Below are 24,462 nucleotides of genomic sequence, written 5' to 3'. Positions count from 1 at the left end.
GTATCTAATGTAGGAAGTATTTCCAAAGTGACAGCCCCCTTCTCCTTCTGATAGGCTCTGGCTCTTAAGCCCCGCCCTCTCTCTAGCAGTGAACCAACTGTATCTAGTAACTGCCCAGTCAATCATATTCTAGGAACTACATTGCCCAAAATGCTGTGCAAGAACTGAATTAAATAACCCTGAGCATGCAATCGATTACAGTCAATTACAGGAGAACAGATAGATCTGCAGCTTAGCTAATCACTTGTCAGTGTGCAGATTGTATTGATGCACATATTGAATGGGAATATATATATATGTTTGTTTAAAACGGTAGCTGGAACTGCAGCTTTAATGGGAGATATGTAAACAGAACTGAATTGTATTGACACTTTGGATTACCCCCTTTGTGCTGGATGGTCCAACAATCTCCTGCTCCATAGATGAGATACTATAGCTATTTAAAATAAGTTAATGTTGGTTTCCTGTAACTAAAGGTTATGTGACTTTTTCCTCCATTGCTGTCAAACTATTGTATTACAAAAATCTTAAGTAAATGGCCTGTGATTCCCTCTTCTCTTTTGATGTATAAATAAATGTTACTGTAATTTAAGTCAGGAAAACTAACAATTATTTCCTTTCGGTGATTGGATACATTTGGTGAAAAGATTAAGACATGTATTTACTAAGCAGTGCTATTAAACAAGACATATGAACCAGTTTGTTTTCAATGGTTTTGGTGTTTTTACAGAGGCCCGATGCTGGGCTAAATATTTAAATTGAGTTAAAAATTTGGATATCATTGATCCACTTTAATTTCATGAATCACGACACTATCCAAACCTTGTCAATTACCCATAGCTGGCTATCTAATATTTTATTGGTCGCATGTAAGAAATGTGGTGACACCTTGAAGTTAATCCTAGTTGCTTGGCCTGCAAAAAATAATTCTTTCAAGCTTCTCAGTTGTCTGCAGTTTAAATATGTCGCCAGTTCACTTAGCAGACACAATGTATTTCAGACACAAGAGGCGTTTAGGGTGCAGTAAGTATCAAACATTCAGTGCAGGTGGATTTTAAATTAGTCAACAGGCAACAATGATAATGAAGCTTGAAAAACTTTATTTAAGGCTACTAGTTAATATTCTGAAAGTTTAGCATTTCTATACTAAATGTTTCAAACAGGGTGATCCGACCGTTATTTTTTTCTGACACCTTTAAAACAATATTGATTGCATAACTTCTATGTTCAATTCAACTTCATAGAAAAAAAGTTATTTTCTCTTAAATTTAAACAAGTTATTCTTTATCGTTCTTATACCCTTTTAAAAAAAAAATATTTTGCTCTACATAATTGGGTGAGAAAATTGCACTTTTGGATCAAAATCCTTTCAGTGCTGGAAGGACCCAGAATGCATTATTCTACAATGTGTTGCGAGGCCTGCCATTACTGAAAGAGTTAAACCAGTCATGTTAGATGTGCATTTCAAATAGTCTATTGTTCGAGTAATCCTCTGGCAAGTAAACACTATTGAATTTGCATGCAAAGCTAATCTGTATGGCCTTATGATACACCTGCTGGAATTTACAGAACACAAATACAACATTTCCATGTCAGAGCCGGGGGATTCCTTGTAGAAGACATATTCTGTACTATTTTGTTATTCCTCCAACAGGTTCCTATAATAAAGAAAGAGATAAAACTCAGATACACAATAATGATATGGCTAGTCTAAGATAGGAAGCAGTTTTGCTTTTATATTCTTTTTTTATTCATTTGTCTCTATGCAACAGTTACTGTAATTGTCCAAATCTTGATATATAAGCATATATTTTGTGGGTTTATTTAACAGCATTGCAAATCCAATACAAATCAAATGTTACTTAAAGCAGCTGAATAAACTTACAGCGCACACATTATAAAATGCAATAATTACAGTTAAGCACAAGTCCATCCTATTTTTCATTTTTTTAAATGTTTAGCATGAACCTGTTAAAAAACGCTCCTAAACATCATTTTAATTAGCATTCTTTTAGGATCAGAATTTAGGACATGCGTTCATTTAATGCCGGTTTTTTTTATAACATTGGTTTGCATAGATCAGTTAGTATCCATTGGAGCTATACTCAAATAATTCTCATTAACAGCCCTTTGATGGCACAGTCGTTTTGAAACAAGGAGGAAACTACAAAATTCAAGAATATTTGAGTCATTTCTAACTTTCTATAACAGGTATGGACATCAATTCGGTTGACAATATTCACAACAATTAGATTCTCATGTAGTCAAAGTCAGATCACAATGATTTTAATGTATTGAAGGATACATTCATTAGGATTAGGGTATCATGTTAGTACAACTGTAAGATTCTCCATTTCCAATCAAAATTTAATTTCATCTTGAATTATTGGTTTTAAGAAAATGTTCTGAAATAATATAAATTCAGAGCATTTCTATTACAACACTTTACCTCAGTCAACTTTTCGGTTTTTAGATACTCAAGGAGCGCTTCAGAAGCAAAAGTATCTAGGATGTTGGAGATATGTTTGGTAAAAGTGCCATCAGGGTATTTACTGGACATTTCGTCAACTGACGCGGTCACTTCCTTGAACCTTTTAAAGGAAACATGTTGCAACAGCGTCACACGGGTGTCTAACAAATATTTCAGAGATTACTAAGGTGCCCTCCATATTCATTATCAGCATCCGAAGAAAAGCAATCACTTTATAAAAAACTTTAACACATAAGTACAGTCTCTCACTAGTATTATGACTGGCTACAGACTGGGCATAAAATAAAACAAAATATAGTCCATGTCAATCATTATTTTAAAATGCATAAAAAGTCAAATAAGGGCACTTGACTGTAAAATATAAGTAGACAGACAATTCTGCAGAGATAATGAGAGAAGGAGGTGGCTGCTTTTACAACACCCACCGCATTAGCAGAATTGCAAGACTTATATGCAAAAACATTGAGAGGGTATGCAATTCTAATTGCTGACCGAAGATGACCCAGTTAAATAATATTAATGATTATTTTATTAGCCTCATGGGACTATGGTCATATAATTCCAGACAGTTGCACATTATTATAGAAAAAAGGCATTTTACAATTGGATGATTTTTTTTTGGGTGGTACTCATTAATAAACCCCAAACTTTATGCAGGTCATTAAAAATCTCTTTATATTTCTCTGCAAACTTCAAGAAAGAAATATGTAAATTAAGGTCTTCAGGTGGTGTAGCCCAGGGTTGTCATTTAAATCAGCAATGCCAGTGGGGATTTCAGGAATATTATATATATATATATATATATATATATATATATATATATATATATATATATATATATATATATATATATATATATATATATGGCAAAGTGAGCAAAGATGATTAAATGATATATAAAAAATTGAAACAATATTGTAGGTTGAAATAATGGGCCAGAGGCCAATATTTTGATTCAGTACATCCTACAGTGAGTTCACCACAAACATACATAGGTTTGATAAAAAAATATATCATTCTTGTGATGATGTAACAAGTTGCTTAGAAAGCTGGCAGTGATAAAATAACTGGCAATAGTTGTACTTGATGCACTTTACGTGTGTGATTTTAATGATATTTAATCACAAAACTTATTCTGCTGTGATCCTCGAAATGTGAAATCAGTGTGGTTTAAAGATTGTTTGTTTGTGATTTTTTCTGGATATTTCTGCATTCTTTACAGGACTAAAACAAACAAATTGTACAAGATTCTGCAAAACACTGAGTGAACCAGCCACAATATCAAAGCAAAAGTTGTATTTCAGGGTCTGGATCAATGTTGGAAGTGCTTACAAAATCTCACACATCTGTACTGTGTTTCAATAGCTACTTGTAAGAAAAAATTTTATGGAAATACTATAGTTGAAACCTAAAAGAGATCAATTATAACATGTCAGTGACTAAAGATGGGCAAATATGTCCAAATCTGTTTCCTGGAATTTCCAGAGTTTGTCATTCAAAATCCGTTCCGCAGTGTCAAATCCGCCGATGGATTGTTACATTTTCAATCCGTGTGGATTAATCAAAAACCACAACTGGTGGATTTTAACAATCCACCCACAGATTCCGCCATCCGCTGACGGATTTTTATACTCCAATCCACGGATTCAGCAATCTGTGGATTGGATTTTTTAAATCTGTCAAGGGATTGTGAAATCCGCGGATGGATTGTTGGTGTTAAAAAAATACACCAATCCGCAGAAATCCACAAACCAAAGGAACCGGCCGATCTGAGTCCACAAAAAAAATGTGTCCATCTCTATCAGTGACCACCATGATTCTCCTACTCTCAGAAAGTAGTCTATTGCCATGAAACACTTTCCAGTGGCAGAAGGTATATTATGGTACAAGCTGCTTTTTAAATATGGTCCAATATGTCTCAACCACGCTTTCACCACTTGGGTACAACATGAAAGACTGAACACTGTAGATGAATTTTTCTTAGACCAATAAAAATGGCATTAAACATAAAGACCAAATTAATAATAAAAAAACACACTTACTTGCTTTTTGATCTTCCTTCAGCTAACCAATCAATAAATGCCTCGAGTATCTTGGATTTCGTGCTTTTGTACTCGTCATAGTTTATAGAGCCTTCTTTGGGTATCTCAAAAGCAGCATTGCGCCTTGAAACACTCCTGTTCAAGAAAGAGCATTTAAATTACCAAACAATTTAAATTAGATAACATTTGTCCCCATCTTTTTCAATATCCCAGTGATTCCCAACAGGGGGTTCAGCAAAATAAAATCTGTAAAGACGGATATCAGGCAGTGTAGTGGGTTCCTGAGCCTGTGAGGGGGACTGAGCACATACAGTAGTAAGGCTCCAAACTGCACCTTAACATTGAGGGTATAACTGTCAATTACAGCAGGAGCTTCTGAAGAAGCTTCCCACAATGCTTTGTATCTACAGGCATTGTAGGGCATGACTTTGGAATCTCTGGCAGTCATTGACAGCTATGCCACCCATTCTGTCTGCACACACAGAGGTGCAGTTCGGGGTCTTTTTAAGCGTGTTCTCCCCACACGAGCTCAGGACGCTGCCTGGGATCAGTCACACAGTTTTGTTATCACTTGTCCAATGAGTAGGCAATAAGATTTATTAATTAGGGGTTCGAAGAACAAATATTTTCTAGCAGGGGGTGGTCATTGATTAAAGGTTGGGAACTGCTGTTATATCCAAACTTTAAATAATATTTCAATAATAAATAATATTATAAATAAATACAATGAAATCAAATTTCTACGAAGTACTTGGTACGAAACGCGTAGAGGTCACGACAGGTCATCCTGCGCATGTATGCTGGTAAGCTGAGACGGAGCCTGCAGGAAACAGCAGCGGTTTTATCCATCTCCGCGGTGCCGAGATCCGGATCCTGTGCAGCCACCGCGAGTCTGCTGACTATCTCGGTGTGAGTGTCCGTTTCCCCTTGCCAGTGCCCAACCCTATGGCGGTTTCTATACAAATCTGTTGATAGGTTGTTTTCATGTTTGTTTTTTTCTTTCATGTTTTTTATATAAATTTTACTGTATTTGTATACTGTGCAGCTTAGGGTTTAGTCACCATTAGGTGTTCTCCTTGGTAGTACTTAGCCGTTCAGCTGCACAGCTGTTCTGAGGTGGGGTTGGATCCCCTCAGTTTTTGTGTATTTTTAATAAATTACCTTCCATTAATCCCTGGTGCGCATTTGTGCATTTTTTATTATCTTGTTTTTCAGGGTGCCTTCCCCCCTTTCTAAGGGGGGTTCACCTAGATTTGAGAGTTTCTGGGGAGACGCTTTATGTACATGCTGCAAAGGGATCATCCACACCATCACACAGCACAAGCGCTGAATATCCTGTTTTTTCTACCTGAAATCAAATGTCTACTTAACTCAAGAGTGAGTGCACTGGAGTTTCTTTCTCTCTATTGCATTGAGTATTATGAGTGAATGGATCACCCCACACCTCCGTTCAGCACCAGTGCACCAGACATCTACAAACAGTGAGTGTATCTTCCAGTACTTCTATATAGACTATATTCAAACGTTCCCATCTAGTCGGAACATGGTTTTATACACAGTTAAAAAAAAAAATACCCCAAATTGTCTCAGGTTAAAGGAACTTTGGTATTGTAGTTTGTGTTCAGTTGTTTGAATAATCCAGAATTCTTGTAAAAGGTCATTGCAATATTAGATTCAGCCAATTTTTTATAATGCTATTGTTGGTAGATTTACAATTTGTGTGATCATGAAAACAGGAAGTAGCTTTAGTTTGTCAAAGCTAAAAGCTTCCAAATAAAATAAATTGTATTAGCACAGTCCATTTTAGCAGCGACCAAATGAGTTGTATTGTAGTTTAAAACATTCAACCATGTAACACCCTCTTTATCATTTTATAATTTTACCTGCACATATAATTGTAGAAATATTATTGAAATAGTATCAACAATAATGAGAAGTATGTACCGTGTAGAAGAGCGGTAATCAACTCCAGTCATCAAGAGACACCAACAGGTCAGGTTTTCAGGATATCCCAGATTCAGCACAGGTGGCTTTGAGTCTTTGACTGAGCCACTGATTGAGCCACCTGTGCTGAAGCAGGAATATCCTGAAAACCTGACCAATTAGTGGCTCTTGAGGTCAGGAGTTGGCTACACCTGGTGTAGAACAACTGCTAAACGGATTCTGTTCTCACTAAAAGGGTAATTTAATATGTTCTAAAAGGGCTTATTGCCATCTATATATATATATAAAACTGAAAGATTGTTTGTCTGTGGGTTGGTGGCCACACCTCTCGCTGGAGTGCTCTCCCATTGGCTGAGGGGCGGGGTGGGGTGACGTCACAAACAGCCACCTGTCCCCTCTCTGCTGCTATCCATCCTCTCCCCACCCCGCCGCCATCCGTCCCCACCCCGTCGCCATCCATACCCTCTCTGCTTCTATCTGTTCTCTCCCCACCCCGCAGCCACACGTCCCCTCTCTGCTGCTATCTGTCCTCACCTCACCGCCATCCGCCACACCATTTGTCCCCACCCGGCCGCCATCCACCCCGCCATCCATTCCCACCAAGCCGCCATCCACCCTGCCATCTCTCCCCACCCGGCCACCATCCACTCCACCATACATCTCCATCCAGCTGTCACCCAGCCACCATCCGCCACACCATCTGTCCCACCCCACCATTCGCCCCACTCTGCTTCAATCCGTCCCTGCTATCCATCCCCATCCCGCCAACCCCCACAGCCACCGTCCCGTCAAATAGCTAACGCCCACCCGCAGCATCGGAGCACCCACACCTATGTATTGGGGGGGGGGATGATTGCCGAGGACCGGGTGAGGGGGTACGAGCGCTGGGGACCGGGGGTGATGCAGGAGAGTGAAGGGGGGTGGTGAGTCATGTGGGGTGCAGGGGGGGTGCAGAGTGATGTGGGGTGCAGGGGAGTGGAGAGTGATGTGGGGTGCAGGGGGGGTGGAGAGTGATGTGAGGTGCAGGGGGGTTGAGAGTGATATGAGGTGCGGGGGAGAGACCCAGCTGTGAATGGGGGGGGAACGGAGGTGTGAAGGGTAACGGAAGTGTGAAGGGGAACAGAGGTGTGAACGGGGGGAACACGGCTGTGAACGGGGGGGAATCGGAGATATGAACAGAGGGGCCACAGTTGAGAACAGGGGAGGGGGGATTGGAGATATGAATGAGGGGGCAGTTGTGAATAGGGGGGGGCGAGCTCTGAATGGGGGGGGTGGAGCTGTGAAGGGGGGAGTGTGCCTTGAAACTCAAAACAAATGCAGCTGTTAAAATTTGAATGTTACTTAGAATCACTTTGCTGTTAAAGGACCTGGCAATGTTAGGAAAGCCTTAATTACCACTTCCTTTATCAATACAAATGCTGCTACTCACTTCTTTGGCCTTCAAGCTCCTGGCAAGGGCAACTAGATGCACAATAGATTTAAAAAAAAAATTTTTTAGTGCAGCCGTGTCAAATGTTAAACTTGTTGCTAATCAAGTTTCTTACGTTTAGCTCAGATCTGATTATGCTAACGTTTGTCTTCTGAAAAAGGGATGGGCCCACATGGAAAAGTTGATACGGATCATTATAATATGAAAGCATATAGCTCCTTCAATAGCTCCACATATTAACTCCCCAAATAGCAAACAAGAACAAGAAAAGTAAACAAGGGACCAACCAGCTTGATGTAAATCTGTGGGCTACAACCTGCACTCATTATGGGCCATGCCTAATGCATGGGATGGGTGTCACGCCATATGCAATGGGAAAAGGACATATGACGTACTGTACTGTTTGCCACTGGTTAAATTAACTCCCTGTATTTTGATTTATTGGAGACCATGAAATCAAACTGTATTGAATGCTGCAAACAACATCACAACTGGTTTGATGTTAATAAAGAAACTGAATTGTAAAGAGACTGGAGCTGAAAAGGAAGCATAGACTTTGGGGTTTATCTACAACAGTCTCCCAGCTGCAAACCTGAGGGGAGAGGAACAGTGCAAGTAACAGCGCCATGTCTATTAGAAAAATAATTCAATTAAAAGCAAGAGGTTTTCCTTTGATAAACCTGGTTCATTTATTTTGCACTAGTTTTGCAGCCAGGAGACTTTAGTCAATAATCGCCATGGGGACTAATTCTATATGTGCGGAGGCTGATGATTTTGATTAAAAACGGTTCTATTGTTCACTTTTGCCCATATAGAATGAGTCCCATAGAGTTAAATACAGTATGATTCTCTGTTTCACTAAGCAATCTTGTGTTATTTTCACATCTTTAGTGCTAATAGTGATTGGTTAAACAAAATATGGCGTTGAGAATCTTTACAAAGCTTTCATTATATAGAATACTGCGTGAAGCATTGAATAGAATAGAGAATCAACAAGAATTACCTGATTAAGTGTTTTGTTTTTGGCTCCACATAGACTACAACAGTAATGCATATTTATACAGGAAACACTTGATTGGAGAAGGTATTTCAACTGACTAATGTTTGCATCAGTGTGTATGTGTTCTAGGCTGCGCTTATAGTGCCGGCGACAGCGACATCGTGTCCAAACAAATGCATTGCCGCCGTCGCATGCGCTTATAGTAAGCACGGAGCAACGGCTTGGTCGCGATCGCTGGAAGCCATCTCAACTTGATTTTTCCAGCGACAGCAGCCTGACGTCGCTGTTGCGTCGCCATCGCCGGCACTATAAACTTGTATGTATATACTGTAACAGTCAAGCTGCATACACAATCCTTTCATTATAATAATCCACTAGGAAGGTGGGGATATAATAATGTTCAATATTGGCCTACTGTATATTGTAACATATATATGATTTCCAATAAGAGATGTGAAAACATTCTGAAAAGGTTAGCGAACACAGAAATTTACCATGTTTGCAAATAGTTTTCATACAAAACAATGGCAAATTTCACCCCCAAAATACCTTAGTAAAAATGGGGAGATTTAAAATTTCAAAGAGAAGTTGTAAAATTTGTAGGGGAAAAAAATCACTAAGATTTTGCTAAATTAGGATTTAAAAAAAAATATATATATTTTATAATTTAGACAAAGCCTCACGCTTAACAGCCTGAATCCTAATATTTGCAATTGCTTTTGTAACCCTGAATAACACAATAACATATATCTTAATAGATCGTTGCTAACACAATACTGCAGTAATTATTGCTAACTTCATATTAACACTGATTGAAACAAATAAGAGGAAATTATAAGTTACTAATGGGAATTGGGGGTAAAATGAATAAGTAGAATTTATAAAACTGTTCTTTTAAGAGGGATTCTAAAAACAAATAAGATTAAATCAAGTGCATGTAGCTGGTGAGACCTACAGTACAGCAGGTTGCATTATCTGAACCAAAGGTAATCTCAGTTTTTGACTCTAGGATTCTAATCCTCTTCTTTTAGTGTTCATTGACCATTGGACAAAGTCTTGAGCACGCCTGGAGTCTAGGTACTTGCTGTAATCACTATTAAACGTGCCTTGTGAATGACGTTTGAATTCATTGAGCTGTTCTGATTCACCCAGCACTTCATCCCGTGCAGCATTGACTGATCATTGTACATAATGTTTAAATTTGTGATATATCAATTAGGGAACAATGGAATATCCCCTCAAACTTTGATTCAAGATTGCAGTGCAGTTGCCAAACAGCAATCTCCAAATTACCACTTTTTTTATCACGCTCAACAAATCTCAACATTAATTTATCTGTATACTGTACCTACAGTATGTGTGAAGAATACACATTTTTAAATTCTGAGGGCGGAGGGATTTTCTATATTTCCATCACATTTAAAGAAGATGTTACATCTATTTATAAGAATATAATGATTTATTTTCTCAAGTTGAAACAGAATTCGGGATGCTGAAGTGTGAACCTATTGTTCAATGATATCATGTCATTGTTACAGAACTGATGCATTGATACAGTGGATCCCAGAGACCCATACTTCATCTGGGAGCTTAAAATCCTTTCGCTATAGGCCTACTGTATCCAACAGAAATTCAGAAAACAATAGAAAAATGGAGCACAGCCAAGATTCACAAAAAGGTGGTAAAGTGCGTCCTGCACGAAACGCAGGTGCGTTTGTCTCCCTGTTTGTGAGCTGTACAACTAATTAAATACATCCAGTTACCCAGGATCCTGACTTTTTGGGTGAATCTTTGCTGTGCTCCGTTTTCTCTGCTTTTCTGGATTTCACACTTCAACGGGCTGCACGCCCTGGGAATGCTGGATGGTCCTGTGTGAGCTGACAGGTAATGGGCATAGTCCCTTTATATTTCCTGGCTCTGCATTTGTATATCTTGCCTTATTGAGAGGCTGATTAGGTTCCACATACTGTGGGCGGTATATGTATACTAGTAGGCATCTTCACTATCTCACTTTTATTATGGACTGTAATATTGAGGACATTAACATGTTTACCTGGATCTTAAAGACTTATGTAAAGACATTTTTTGTGGCAGAGTTCACATGTGATTTTGAGCACCATATCTAACTCTACACCACTATCCATGAGAAAATTGTCTTCTTATCACCTAGTTCATCTTTTCAACTTCCTATTATTTTATTGTACTACAAAAATCTACTTTGATATATTTTTCAATATTCTACCTTTAGAAAGCGGTATGTTTCCCTATTTATGTGCATTAAACATACCTGGACTTGTCTTCTGTTTCTTGAAGAGGATTTTGCCAGCTGCCTTGTAGTAGCATAAAAAGAATTCCGACCATACAATAAATGCTCTTCATGTTTATTCTATAATAGATGAGGAGCTAAACATGTTATTTCTAGCAATATATATTTTTATCATGATTACAACGTACTGTAAATCATTTTCATGATATCTGAAAGAGATTATTTGTCAATGAGCTACATGGAAAACATAGAGATGAAGGAACATATACAAGCTTCCCTTCAGTTTTCTCTAGGTGTAAAGCACCAGCTGGGTTATACAGCTAAACCCCGTTATAACGCGCCTCGCTATACCGCGATTCGGTTATAACGCGGTTTTCCCGTGGCTCCCGTTTTAAAAAAAAAAAAAAAAAAAAAAAAATTTTTTTTGCACACTGCACACTGCACACACTGCACACACTCACTGCACACACACTACTCATTGCTCACACTGCACACTGCACACACACTGCACACTGCACACACACTGCACACACTGACACACTGCACACACACTGCACACACACTGCACACACACTGCACACACACTGCACACACACTGCACACACACTACACACACTGCACACTGCTCATTGCTCACACACACACTCACACACACTTACACACACTCACAGACACTCACACACTCACACACACACAGCAGGCTAAAATTGATTCATACAATTCTAGCAGTTCCCATTTACTGAATAGCAAACTCCCATTTATAGTTATTCCTACATCTATAGCACACTCCCTTTCAATAATTTGTTTATACACCTATTGCAGGCATCCAGCAACTTTATTCATTCACACGCCTGTAACAGTGCTTTGATTCATTCTCTCTCACACCTGTAAATGGCTCCCAATTAATGTTTACACCTACACTGTATAGCAAACGTCCACGTATTCATCTATAGCAGTTTTTCCTGTATTGATTTATTCTGCCTTTGTAGGGTTACCTTATGCTTTAGTGTCTGTTCAAACAAGAATACTGAACACACAGGCAGAATTGTGATGTGGAAGTGTGTGTGGCAGCCTGTCATCATATCAGAGGATTGCAGACCAGTTTGTAGTTACAAAGGTCCAGGGCACATGACACTCAGATGTTGCACAGCTATCAGGTAATCTGTAATTGTATTGCTGTACTAATGTACAAAATAACACGAACAGGATATAACAATCAGAGTGCCTCACTGCATTGAAAATTAAGTATTATAGGGAATGTGGTCACAATCTGAAATTGTTTGGCTACCACCTCAAAGTGGGGTTACACAACATGGACAGCCCACACCAGTCATTCAATATGATTGCCACATGGTTTAAATGTCACTCACTACTGTACTTAAGGCACAACCATACATGCACATAGCACTGCATGATTTAACAGCAGAACACACGACACAATAACAGACAAAACGACACATGGCACTGCGTACACAATCACTCCACACTGTTTGAGACAAACACACACAGTGGTTGGCATTACCCGCAGCATTGTGGTGCAGGATGGTGGGAGGCATGGTGCGGACTATAGTTCGGCACACAGGGGGTAGGAGATGATCAACAAGGCTCAGCACAGAGCAGCGGTGCAGGAACAGCGTGTCAGATCCCTGCTCTCGCCGGACACATGGCTCATACAGCTGGTGCAGACCGGAAATGTGCGAAATGTCTGACTTACTAATACTGAGCATGCGCAGTTGCTCTGGGCACGCAGCAGTTACTGAAGCTAGCTTTCATGTTGCCCTCAATAGCTGTGATCGTTTACTAGCACTGTTAAAAATGTGTGGACGAGGGGCCTATTTCAGAATACAAAAGGCAGACATGTTGCAGTGAAGGACCTCATGGAGGCCCGCGGTGACAGGGGGAAGCGGGGACCGGAGGGACATCCCCGCTCCCATCTCCTGCCCCGCGGGCTGTCCCGCGGTGACAGGGGGAAGCGGGGACCGGAGGGACATCCCCACTCCCATCTCCTGTCCCGCGGGATGAATATGCGCTAAAGCGGCGGCCATTTTTTTTTTCCGCGACCCCGTTAGTAACGCGGTGGTCTCGGGGTGGACCCCGAGGACCGCGTTATAACGGGGTTTAGCTGTATTATTAATAATTAATATATCCCGTTACTTTTCAATAGAGTGCTGCATATTACATGGGGTGGGCAACTCCAGTCCTCAAGTGCCACCAACAGGTCAGGTTTTCAGGATATTCCTACTTCAGCACAAGGGGCTCAATCAGTGGCTCACTTTGATCTGTGCTGAAGCACGGATATCCTGAAAACCTAAAAAGGGAGAAGAAGGGGCTCAGTGAGTAAAGACACTGGGGGTCATGCAATAAGCAGTGATAAGTGCTTTTAAGTGAGATACATGCCTTTATAGCGTGATACTGCCTGTTATGAGATTCACAAAGCAGTGATAACACTGCAGTATCGTACTATAATGGCATTTTTTACCACTTAAAAGCACTTATCACTGCTTTGTGAATCTCATAGCAGACAGTATCACGCTATAAAGGCATATATCTCACTTAAAAGACTTATCACTGCTTTGTGAATCTCACAGCAGGCAATATCACGCTATAATGGCTTTTTATCTCACTTAAAAGCACTTATCACTGCTTAGTGCATAACCCGCACTGACTGGCACTGAGTTTGAAGCACGTGAACCTGGTTCAATTCCCAGTGTCGGCTCCTTGTGACCTTGGGCAAGTCACTTTATCTCCCTGTGCCTCAGGCACCAAAAAACATAGATTGCACAGGGCAGGGGTATGTGCCTGCAAAATGTCTCTGTAAAGTGCTACATTTTCTATACAAGAACATTCTATAATAATAATAGAATGTAAATGATTGGTACTGTGTACTCATTTGCATGTCATTTTCCAGAATCCCTTGCTGCAGTGAAAGTGCTGGGTGATAATGGTGAAAGGTGGGGTTGCAGACCTGTCTAAGACATGCAAATGAGCATACAGTAATACAGTATTTCCATTTGCTATATGCTTTACTGTGGAGGGTTTGTGTCACTTTTTTTACCCACAATAACTTTACTAAGTTTATATATAATCAATAAATAGATTATACCGTTCTGTGGCTAACGAAATGCTTTTATTTGTTAGCCACAGAGCGGTATCATCTATTTATTTATTGATTATTGAAGCTCGGCTAACACGGTACTGATACCTCTACATATATACATATATATATATAATTTATTAAAGTTTATACCAAACAACGCTAAAATAACTCTAATTTTGCATCAGGTTTATTCCTACTAAAAGGAAATAGTGTTTTAATTAATACATCTGCAACTATAGCCCTCAAAAGCAGGGCTATACAGCACATGCAATTTAGGGTTGTGGTTAAAAAACATTACAAATAGACTCATTGCTCCAAATAAAGGTAGTAATAGTATCAGAAAGTAACACTATATTTTAATTTTACAGTTAGAGGATAATTCAATAAAAATGTACACCTGTGGGTCATTTATTCATAATTATTCATTATAACTATCTTACATAGTGCCTAAAATATATGATATAGTGAGTTTCTGACTTCCAGAGCTTTCTGAAGCACAGGGTGATAACATGGCTTCCCCACAGACACAAGAAGAGATTCATTTAAATCAAATGTCTTTGACCCTACGCTATTCCTTCAAAATTTCTCCACTGCAAAGACGTAGGCAATAATAGTGCAAAAAAACAACACTGGACTTCAGATGTTCTCAGTTGGACTTTTTCTTTGGTAAATTAGGTTCTTGTGGCACTTTTTGAGTCAATTTTGCAGTCTTTGTTAATTACTCCTTACTGCAGTTGATATGCTATAATAGTGACAATTGCTTATATAGCACCAATCCTAAAAACTGTGTATTAAATAAAAATGTGATTTAGAATGTTGTGGCGGTTTACAGAACACAAATACAGTATATGGCAGACTGGACAGTAGTTTGCGTCTCAGAGCTTTAATAAAGGGTATCTTTAAATGATATTGATTTTAAACAGAATTTAGCCAATTCCATGCAATGCTAAATAGCATGTTCTTATATCAAAGGAGTGCAACATTGAACATTTTCAACCTAAACTGCCTATTTAAATGGAAAAAAATATAAAATATGTACAGTACACAGCCCAAATATTAAATACACTATAAGTGGATAAAAAAACCTTTCCTAAAACAACAAAATAAGAAGTAAGTTTAAGAAAAATGCTTCTTTTCTGTATGGTCAGTTTTGTTGAAGTCCAGTGGAAACTACTCACCTTGAAACCATGTGAAGTGTACTTCTGAAGATGAATAAAATATTGCTATTGTCCCTTCAGCAACTTTGGAATTCTTCCTAATCCTGATGATGAGACGTTCTGCTTATCCACATAGCTTTTTATAGTCTTTTCAGCTTCATTGAGCAATGTGAGAATGCATTACGTGCATTAATTCTGACACAGATGATCATGTGATTGGCTCTGTTTTTAAATGTTTCACATATGATCGCTTTTTATTTAATTGAAACATTAGAGAATGGCTGGAAAATTATTTTGAAACAATTGTACACATACTGTACAAATAGTCCCTTTAAAGAGTTATATAAGCACTGTAGCCCCCATCCTTTTTTTATCACTGAAAGCTTCACTGAGAGTTACAGTACAGAATATTAACTCAGGAAGAAGTTTGATAGAATTCTAAAAAAAAAGTTGTTTTCAATTATTTTTTCAAACAATTAATGCATATTATGAAAGTATTCAGAATAGTTATAATTATAAGAATTACTTCTTTAGCCTATAATAAGGGTTAAAATAAACCTGTGTACTATCGTATTTTAAGTATATTCATGTAATATTTCAAAAATTTTTTTTTGCAATTTGGCAGTTATGCAAAGATATTGTCTGTGTTCTATGGGTCAACACAGTGTATGAAATACCTCTTAGAGGTATGAAATATTATTTTAAGATTATTTTGCACCCAGTTTAAATGATTGTATTGTATAGCTCGTCAGTATATTTTTACCAGATATTAGTTTGGGGTTTGGTATCCTTGGGGTTGGGAGAATCTTTGTTATAATATATGGATGATCTATGAACAAAAGATAAAGTAGAATATGTGACTAAAAATAATAAGTTTTAAATAAAGTATTTTATTTTGCTGTTATACAGAAGTTCAAAGACAATTGCCAATATTTCCAAATTGTATGCCAATGTTTTTTTTAACAAGAGGGAAGGGGGTGGTCCCTGCTCAGCTCAAAAATGTACATACTCAAGGGGTGCTATCAGGGCTACGTTACCATAAACCACACACAAGAGAAAGAACCCCTAAAGATGCACTATCCTGCACTAAATTTGCAAATAAAACAATTTTAATTAAATCTCAGAAAGAAAACACAGCTATTTTAAAACCTCAACAAATGATGAGTGCCTATTTATATCAGCATACATGGAAAAAAAAGAGAGATTAACTTCTCATAAATAGGATGTGGTTTACAGTCCTAAATGCATTCACTGGACAGATGTCCTGGAGGAGAGTGCATCTTTAGGGGTTCTTTCTCCTGCGTGTGGTTAATGGTTTTTTTTTTTTTTGCTATATTATTAAAAATTAGTGATACTGAGTAACACAAAAGACAGCGGTGCCCAATGCTGCGTCCAATTGACAAAGCATATATGGAAAATAGTATAAAGTTTAAATACTTCAATAATAATAATAATAACTTTGTTATTTAGTTTAAACCTTTGGCCAAAGCGCGTAAGCCTGCATACCAAACGTCAAGGTATAACCAATAATGCAGGTCCTACACTACACTGTGAACCCTTCCTTTTACCTCTGTGTGAGGGGAAAGAACCATAGTAAATCCTGTTCTTGCAGCAGAGTGAAAGACCTCCCAAGTTAAAAAGGTGAGGAGGAGTTAGCTCTGGGGGGAGGTGCCACCTTGTTCCTTGACGAAGCGCCATTGTGGGCGTGAAACGCGTGGGAGGAGGAGTTTTGTTCATTTAATGTAGTTCATAATAAAGACTTTTTAACTTTCATCCCTGGTGAGTTCCCCAACTTTGTCTCACAGCAAGCGGCTGTCCAATAGATCATTTTTTGTTTCTGTTACTGCTTGGATCGGAGGACACCACCGGCTCTACCATTGTTGCGGGAGGAACAGATTAGTGGTGACACCTTGAGAGTGCGTGGCTCTACACCACATCACTTGGAAGGAGACGGGGGTAAAGAGAAGCCTCATAGTGGGTCACACAGACTGGTGGGATTCCAACCTCTCTGTATGTACCCCGCATCTATAACCTTGCTTAACCCCATGGTCTGTCTCCCCTCTCCCCACATCAATTTTTATACGTACCGGACATTGCTATCAATAAATCACAGACAGTTACCTGCGTTCATTCACCACTTTGCTTTATGAGCTGATATTCGGTTTTTGTGTTCTCTGTTAATTATTGCTATTTTAATCTTAGTACTCATATGTTGTACTATTCTGTTTCGAAGATTGAGAAAATTGAATACAGATATAGCCAATGCTGAGTATAGATTTATTTTTTTTAATTACAAGATCAGGTTATTAAAATGATACTTCCAAGTATCAAATAGGGGCTTGATATATTATTGAGTACCTACAGTATAAATTAACCATATTTAGTAGGATAGCAATCAATATATAATCAAAATATATATTATTCAGCACTCAATAGGTTAAGATGTTTTAAATTGTTTTTCTCATAAGGAATCTTGTGGGCAGTTTGAAACTAATAGTACACAATGTTATTGGTATCAGGGACTACTTGAAACCAAGTAGTATGGCACACATTTTTGTGATACGACTTGTTGTATGCACATTTTAATGCTAAGACTTGTTTTTGTAAGTTCCTAATGTTATTAAAATAAGGTACTTGACGACAATAACAGAAAAACAAGTACGTAATTTAGTTGGCAAAAGCAAGTTAGCTGAGACAGTGATTTATATCTCTTAGATCTATGGGTCTAAAAAGTAGCGGTGGTCGGCATAAGATATTGCCTTCTTAGATTATTGCTACATTGAAAAGAGTAAAAAATGAGGAGTACAAAGTGATTGTACCCCAAAGAAAATTCACTTAAATGCACACCACTACTGTAGTTAAGATATAACCTTTATTCTTGATTACTTAAAACATATATTACCGAGTGTGTATGTAACAAAGGTTACAAATAAATTAAATCAAATAACACATGCACCCAAGTCTCCTCTCATGTATAAACACTCCTACTTAAAAATAGTGGTAGGGTGATGGAGGCTAAGTGGTGCAATCAGCCAGGGTGAGAGAACCCACCAAATCAGTGAATAGCTCAGATGGTAAGTAAATAGTATTTGCAGTTGAGAAGAGATAATTCTTAACCATATAGGTATCCCAATAGAGCTAATCAGTGCTACCCACACTGTCCCGCAATAAATAGTAGATGTAAATATATAAATAATGAAGCACAGGTACAGTCAAGTCCACAACAGGACAGAACGTCTTATGTACCCCTTGCACAGTATAAGTGCATATGTAGCATGTTAACAACACTAGTGTAACAAGGGGCACAGTGTGAATAACCAGTACTGCTTAATAGATGACAGGTACACTACCCTCTCTGTTAGAGTACATATAATTAGTATATTGAGGCTATAACACTGATAAACTGACCGGAGAACACTGTTTTAAAACAGCTCTATAACGGAGACTGATGACAACATCACGTGCCCAACGCACGTTTCCCTCCAGCTACAGAGCTTCGGCAGGGACAATTTTGCAGTGGAGGGGGAGCGGAACTTATTTATACCCTTCTGTCTCCATGGAGACACCATAAATAGTCCGCCATTACGCATGCGCGAAAAATTAATTGCGAGCATCATATAGAGTGTGTATTAGAGATCACATAGTTAATGCTGCCTTTACCTCGGTGGACAGCTGATCGATATTGTGTGTATCTATATAATGCAATTGCCAGACGAGACTCATCCAATAATACGACTGCGCATGCGTGGGGAGATAGGCTCTGCGTTTAAAGCCACATATCTCCTTTTAGCCACTGCGCATGCGCATGCGCATATTAAGGTCTAATCTTCAATGCGCATGTGTGAGCTGTGTGAGTGCCGAACTGCCCACACATGCATTTAGTTTTATTGTGCATGTGTAGGGAATGCTAAAGAAATTGTGATCAAACCGTCTGACAAAGGTGGCAACCTGGTTATCCTAAAATCTGAGGACTATGAAAAAGAAAACATCAGAATTCTATCTGATCGGGCCTGTTATGAGACTCTGGATATAGACCCCACTCAGAGATTTACTAGAGAGTTGATCAACATCCTAAATGGAGGTTTGTCCTCTAAGCTCATTTCAGAGAAAGAGTACAACTACATACTGGTTCGAAACCCCAAAATTGCCACATTTTATAGCCTTCCCAAGGTCCATAAGAACAAACGACCACCTCCAGGTAGACCCATAGTCTCTGGGATCGGAAACCTCACTGAAAAAGCAAGTGCTTATGTGGATAAGATCTTGAGACCCTTTGTCACTATCTTGCCTTCATTCATTAATGATACTAAAGATGTACTTACTAAGCTGGATGGCATCTCAGTTGCACATGATTGCATCCTGGTTACTCTGGATGTGGAGGGACTGTACTCCAGCATCAGACATGACCAGGGAATCAGGGCAGTCAACCATTTTCTCAGCACACGTAGTCAACACCATCTTAAGCACAACAGTTTCACATTGGAATTATTACAATTTGTTCTCGGGAGAAACTATTTCTGGTTCAACAAAACCATGTATCACCAGGTACAGGGCACAGCGATGGGCACGAAATGTGCCCCTACATATGCAAACCTGTATCTGGGATGGTGGGAATCAGAAGTGGTTTTCTCTGAGGAACTGGAACACCTAACTACCTTTGTGGAAGTATGGCTGCGCTTCATTGATGATGTGCTGATAGTGTGGCGGGGGACTGAGGCTTTGTTAAAACAATTTATTGAAGTTCTCAATACAAATGACCTCAACCTCCGTTTGACTCTTGAGTACAGCCCAAAACAAATTTGTTTCCTTGACTTACTAATCACAAAGGATGACAATGGCAATCTGGAAACAACTATATACCGCAAAAAGACAGCCACCAACAGCATACTCCTAGCGAGTAGCCATCACCCAAAATCACTGATTAAGGGAATACCGGTGGGGCAATTTCTTCGTTTAAGGAGAAATTGCAGTAAGGACGAAGACTTCAAGGAAAAGGCAAGGGACATGAAGGACAGATTTACCGCAAGGGGATACAGTCAGAAAATTATAAAAAGAGCATATAAATGGGCAAAGCAAAAAGCAAGATCTGAACTGGTCATGGATAAGAGACCACAGCCGGAGCAAAGAACAGTTAGGTTCATTGGCACCTTCAATAAGCAATGGAAGGTGGCAAGGGAAATCCTAAAAAAACACTGGCACATCCTCAGGGCGGACGAAGATTTAAGTGACTCCATACCATCTTTTCCAGCAATGGTCAGTAGACGGGCCAAAAATCTGAGAGATCATCTGGTCCATAGCCACTACAATGTGGCAATACCAAGGGCCACATGGTTACCACCCCGCTTGAATGGAACCTATCATTGCCAAAGATGTAAGGCCTGCCAATATATGACAGTATCAAAAACATTCAGCAACTATAACAACAAGAAACATTATACGATACGCAAATTCATCAATTGCAATACATCAGGAGTTATCTATATGGGAACATGCAAATGTGGGAAAGAGTACGTGGGGAAGACCCGTCGTCCCCTTAAGACACGGATACTGGAGCATGTGGGCTCAATCCGAAACAAACTGGATACTCCAGTGGCTACCCATGCAAATAGGTGTCAACCGGGAGACCCAAAAGCTATCACCTTTATGGGGATAGACCAATTTTCTCCAGGAATTAGACGTGGGGACTGGGACAATGAATTATTGAAAATTGAATCAAGGTGGATTTATACCTTGGGAACATTGAACCCACGGGGTTTAAATGAGGGCTTTGTTTTCAGCCCCTTCATATGAATGCAATAAACCACCACTACCCCCCAGAAGGGATATAAGTATGGAAAAAACTCCCATATATACAGTAATACATCTAATGTAATATATGTTTCACATTAGAGCAGCCGCTCATACCTACATTCATGAATATACAATATGATTAAAATCAAGTACAAACAAAATGATGAAAAAATGACCAAGTGTGTTTTAATATTTTCACTTTATTTAAATTAATTATTTTCTTTCACATGTCACAATCAAATTGATGGACCACAGTGTATTTTAATAGGTAAAAACACCCTAATTTTTATTCATAGTTATTAATAAAGGATTTTAAATTTATCACTATACACTTTGTTGTGAATGAGTGCTATAAGACTGGGTTCTTTTTCTCCAATAGATACCATGTGTAGGGAAACATAGACAGCATAAAAGTTATATCTTAACTAGTGGTGTGCATTTAAGTGAATTTTCACTTTGTACTCCTCATTTTTTTCTGATTCACTTTTCAGTTCACATTATGCACCCATTTTATAATTATGGATTGGATTTGTTAATTTATCATTTATTATTGCAATTAGTATGGTTCAGTTGATCACTCCCTAATCCCCCCCCCCTTCTTTACATTGAATAGAGGTATCTAATATGTATCCCTGCTAAAAACGCTGAGCTGATGGAAGAAATAAAGATTTGAACTGCAAACCTTATTCCTGAGTATTACATTGTCGAAGTTTTTCTAACACAGGTATATTGCAATGTCAAATAAAGAATTCAATAAACTCTGCATTGTACAGTGATTATCACGGGACTTTCTCACAAGTTCCTATACTGTAGGTCTTTAATCTTAAAATTAATTGAGATGGAAAATTAACTATTTGATTTTAATAATTTATTAAAACACACTTTTTTATGTGCAGCTTTGTATAATGCAAATAAATGTAATAAGCCATGTAACTGTTACATACGCTTATAATATATAGTTTCTTTAAATCTGCATGCAATGTCTTGTATATAATATATACCCTGTTCACTTATGTACCTGTATTTGTAACCATGTATTATTTGTCATAACTCTGTGCCCAGGACATAATTGAAAGCGAGAGGTAACTCTCAGTGTATTACTTCCTGGTAAAATATTTTATAAATAAATGTGAAAATTGTCACCACTTGGTACCCTGGCACATTAAAGATAAATACATGGCGTACAATGTGATAATGCAGTTTTAGGAAAGATCCTTTTAAACTCTTGTCTGCTAGTGCAATTTAGTAGAAAGGGAGGAGGGGTATAACATTGGTCTTAAAATGCTTTGAAAAGTAATAATGCATATTAAGACAATTTCTGAAAATCAGTGTAATCTGTTTTAAGATGTATATTATGGCTACTTGAAATAAAAGCAGAAGAATAAATAACTAAATACCAGTAATCCCTCTTCTTATATGGACTGTTGCATTGTACATATAGATTTTTTCATATGAGTGGCTTCTGAGTATACCAACTTTACAAACATAAGCTAAAATTTAGAGGATTTGTTAACTTAAAAAAATGCAAAAATGGATTTCAAATGGCCCTAACTGTATCCATAAAAATGCAGAAAATAGCTTGTACTAACTTTACTTAAAGTCCATACAAACTTTCTAATATAGGCGACTATTAGTGATTAGAATGTTGCTTTGTCAGCAAATATTTGCCTGTGACGTTTTTTGTCAATGTATGGAGAGGGAGGAAGAAGAGATTCCCAAGTGATCTATATACAATATATCCCCTCAAATACACCTTCACATGTGAAGAGATACCTATGCCAAAAATGGGCACACCTGAGATACCTTAGAAGCCTGCGAATAGGAGTCATATCTCAAATGATATCTCTCTCCCTGTCTCCCTTTCTCCCATGATTCACGTCGAATTCGGATATCTAGCAACTATGGCTGAGAAGAGATAGCGATTGGGTGGAATATTGCAGCAGGGAAGCTATCCAGGGGAACAGAAAACATCTTAAGTAGGAAAAAGATCAATACATGCAGAAGGAGATGTGCAGGGGAAACAGGAAGAATTAGGAAAAGCAGGAACAAAAACCTTTCGGTGCTGTGTACAAATGCTTGTAGTTTGGGAAATTAAATCACCTGTGAGCACATTCACATCTCAGACAGGTCTGCAACCGTGCTTTTCATCATTATCTCCTAGCATACAGTGCTTCCACTGCAGCAAGGGACAGTGACACAGAGACAAAATCAAATCTAAAAGTGTACTCCATAATATACTGTATTTAGGGAAGTGGAATAAAAACAGTAAAAAGAAATATACTGAAGCCAGTTTTATACAATTAATGTGCAAGGAAATGTTTTGTACTCACAAGTGCCAGAACTTTTGACAATGTACCTTAATAGTGACGAGGTGACAGGGAAGTATACTTGTCCTCTGAGATACTGTATGCAGCGTTCTCCTCGGATCTGCAGATCTCAGTGCCGCTCCTTTGTACGTCACTTCTTTCTTGCGTCTATCTTGTCTGTCCAGCACCACAAAGCAAGATGAACAAGCCAGGCTCAAATCTCCATGCTGGGTCCAAGAGAAAAGCAAGGCAAAACCTTCTTTTTTGTTTCCCGATCACCTCAGAACTTGCAATATTTCATCCCCCTTCCTAATAAAGCCGTTATTTGCTAGCATCATCGGAAGGGGAAACACGGGTGGGTGGGAGATGACAGAGAGGCTGGGAGAGGCAGTGAGAGGCGTGAAATAAATAATAATAACACAATTATATGCAAATGATTGGATTTGGTCTGCATGGACTTTTTGGCATTGGAGTCTGATAGAAAAAACACTATTAATATTCTAGTGGTCACTCACTACCACTTCTCAGGTATACCCAGCTGTTCACAACCTTTTTTGCTGGAAGAATTTCAAAACTTCCTGAGAGAGGGTTTGTTTAGGTATAACAGGCACGGTGTAGCTAGCGGTCAGGATATTTCGGTATTGTTTAGAGTCAGATTCAGAGAGTTTCAGTTCGTGTGGACTGTTTTATTTTCTTGAATGTCCCCCTTCTATATGAAGTCGCATCACAGCGTGGTCATTTCTTGAATCATGCGCATGTGCATATATTTAATGGGATTCCTGATTTTAATCATCTGAATGTTTTAATAGATAACAGATTATTACAGGTCTACGTCACCAGGTGTAGAGGTTTTCCTCCTTCTGGCTGGATTATTTCGGACCTGTGGGTCTTACCTGGGACCCTTCTTACCCTGTTTCCTCGACTAGACTTCCCTCCTTAG

The 24,462-nt window shown here is 38.6% G+C and overlaps 1 protein-coding gene across 2 annotated transcripts; it reads right to left on the bottom strand.

Annotated features, from left to right (window-relative positions):
* Positions 1-1,080: 1,080 nt before the first annotated feature.
* LOC142499619 (pro-glucagon-like) lies at positions 1,081-15,604 on the bottom strand. 2 transcript variants are annotated; one of them, XM_075609228.1, is made up of 5 exons: positions 15,448-15,604; positions 11,194-11,292; positions 4,534-4,668; positions 2,450-2,591; positions 1,081-1,658 (listed from the first exon to the last, which is right to left on the bottom strand). In XM_075609228.1, the coding sequence occupies exons 1-5, from the start codon at positions 15,456-15,458 to the stop codon at positions 1,632-1,634; spliced, it is 414 nt and encodes a 137-aa protein (XP_075465343.1). In that variant the 5' UTR covers positions 15,459-15,604; the 3' UTR covers positions 1,081-1,631. The 2 variants fall into 2 exon arrangements, with proteins under 2 accessions (XP_075465343.1, XP_075465344.1); XM_075609229.1 differs by lacking the exon at positions 11,194-11,292 and having other exon boundaries at positions 15,448-15,588.
* Between the last annotated feature and the right edge of the window lie 8,858 nt (positions 15,605-24,462).

The sequence above is a fragment of the Ascaphus truei genome, chromosome 7, assembly GCF_040206685.1.
Source record: "Ascaphus truei isolate aAscTru1 chromosome 7, aAscTru1.hap1, whole genome shotgun sequence".
NCBI classification, from domain to species: Eukaryota; Metazoa; Chordata; class Amphibia; order Anura; family Ascaphidae; genus Ascaphus; species Ascaphus truei.
The sequence above is the reverse complement of the archived record's forward strand: the minus strand, read 5'-3'. Positions and strand labels throughout refer to the sequence as shown.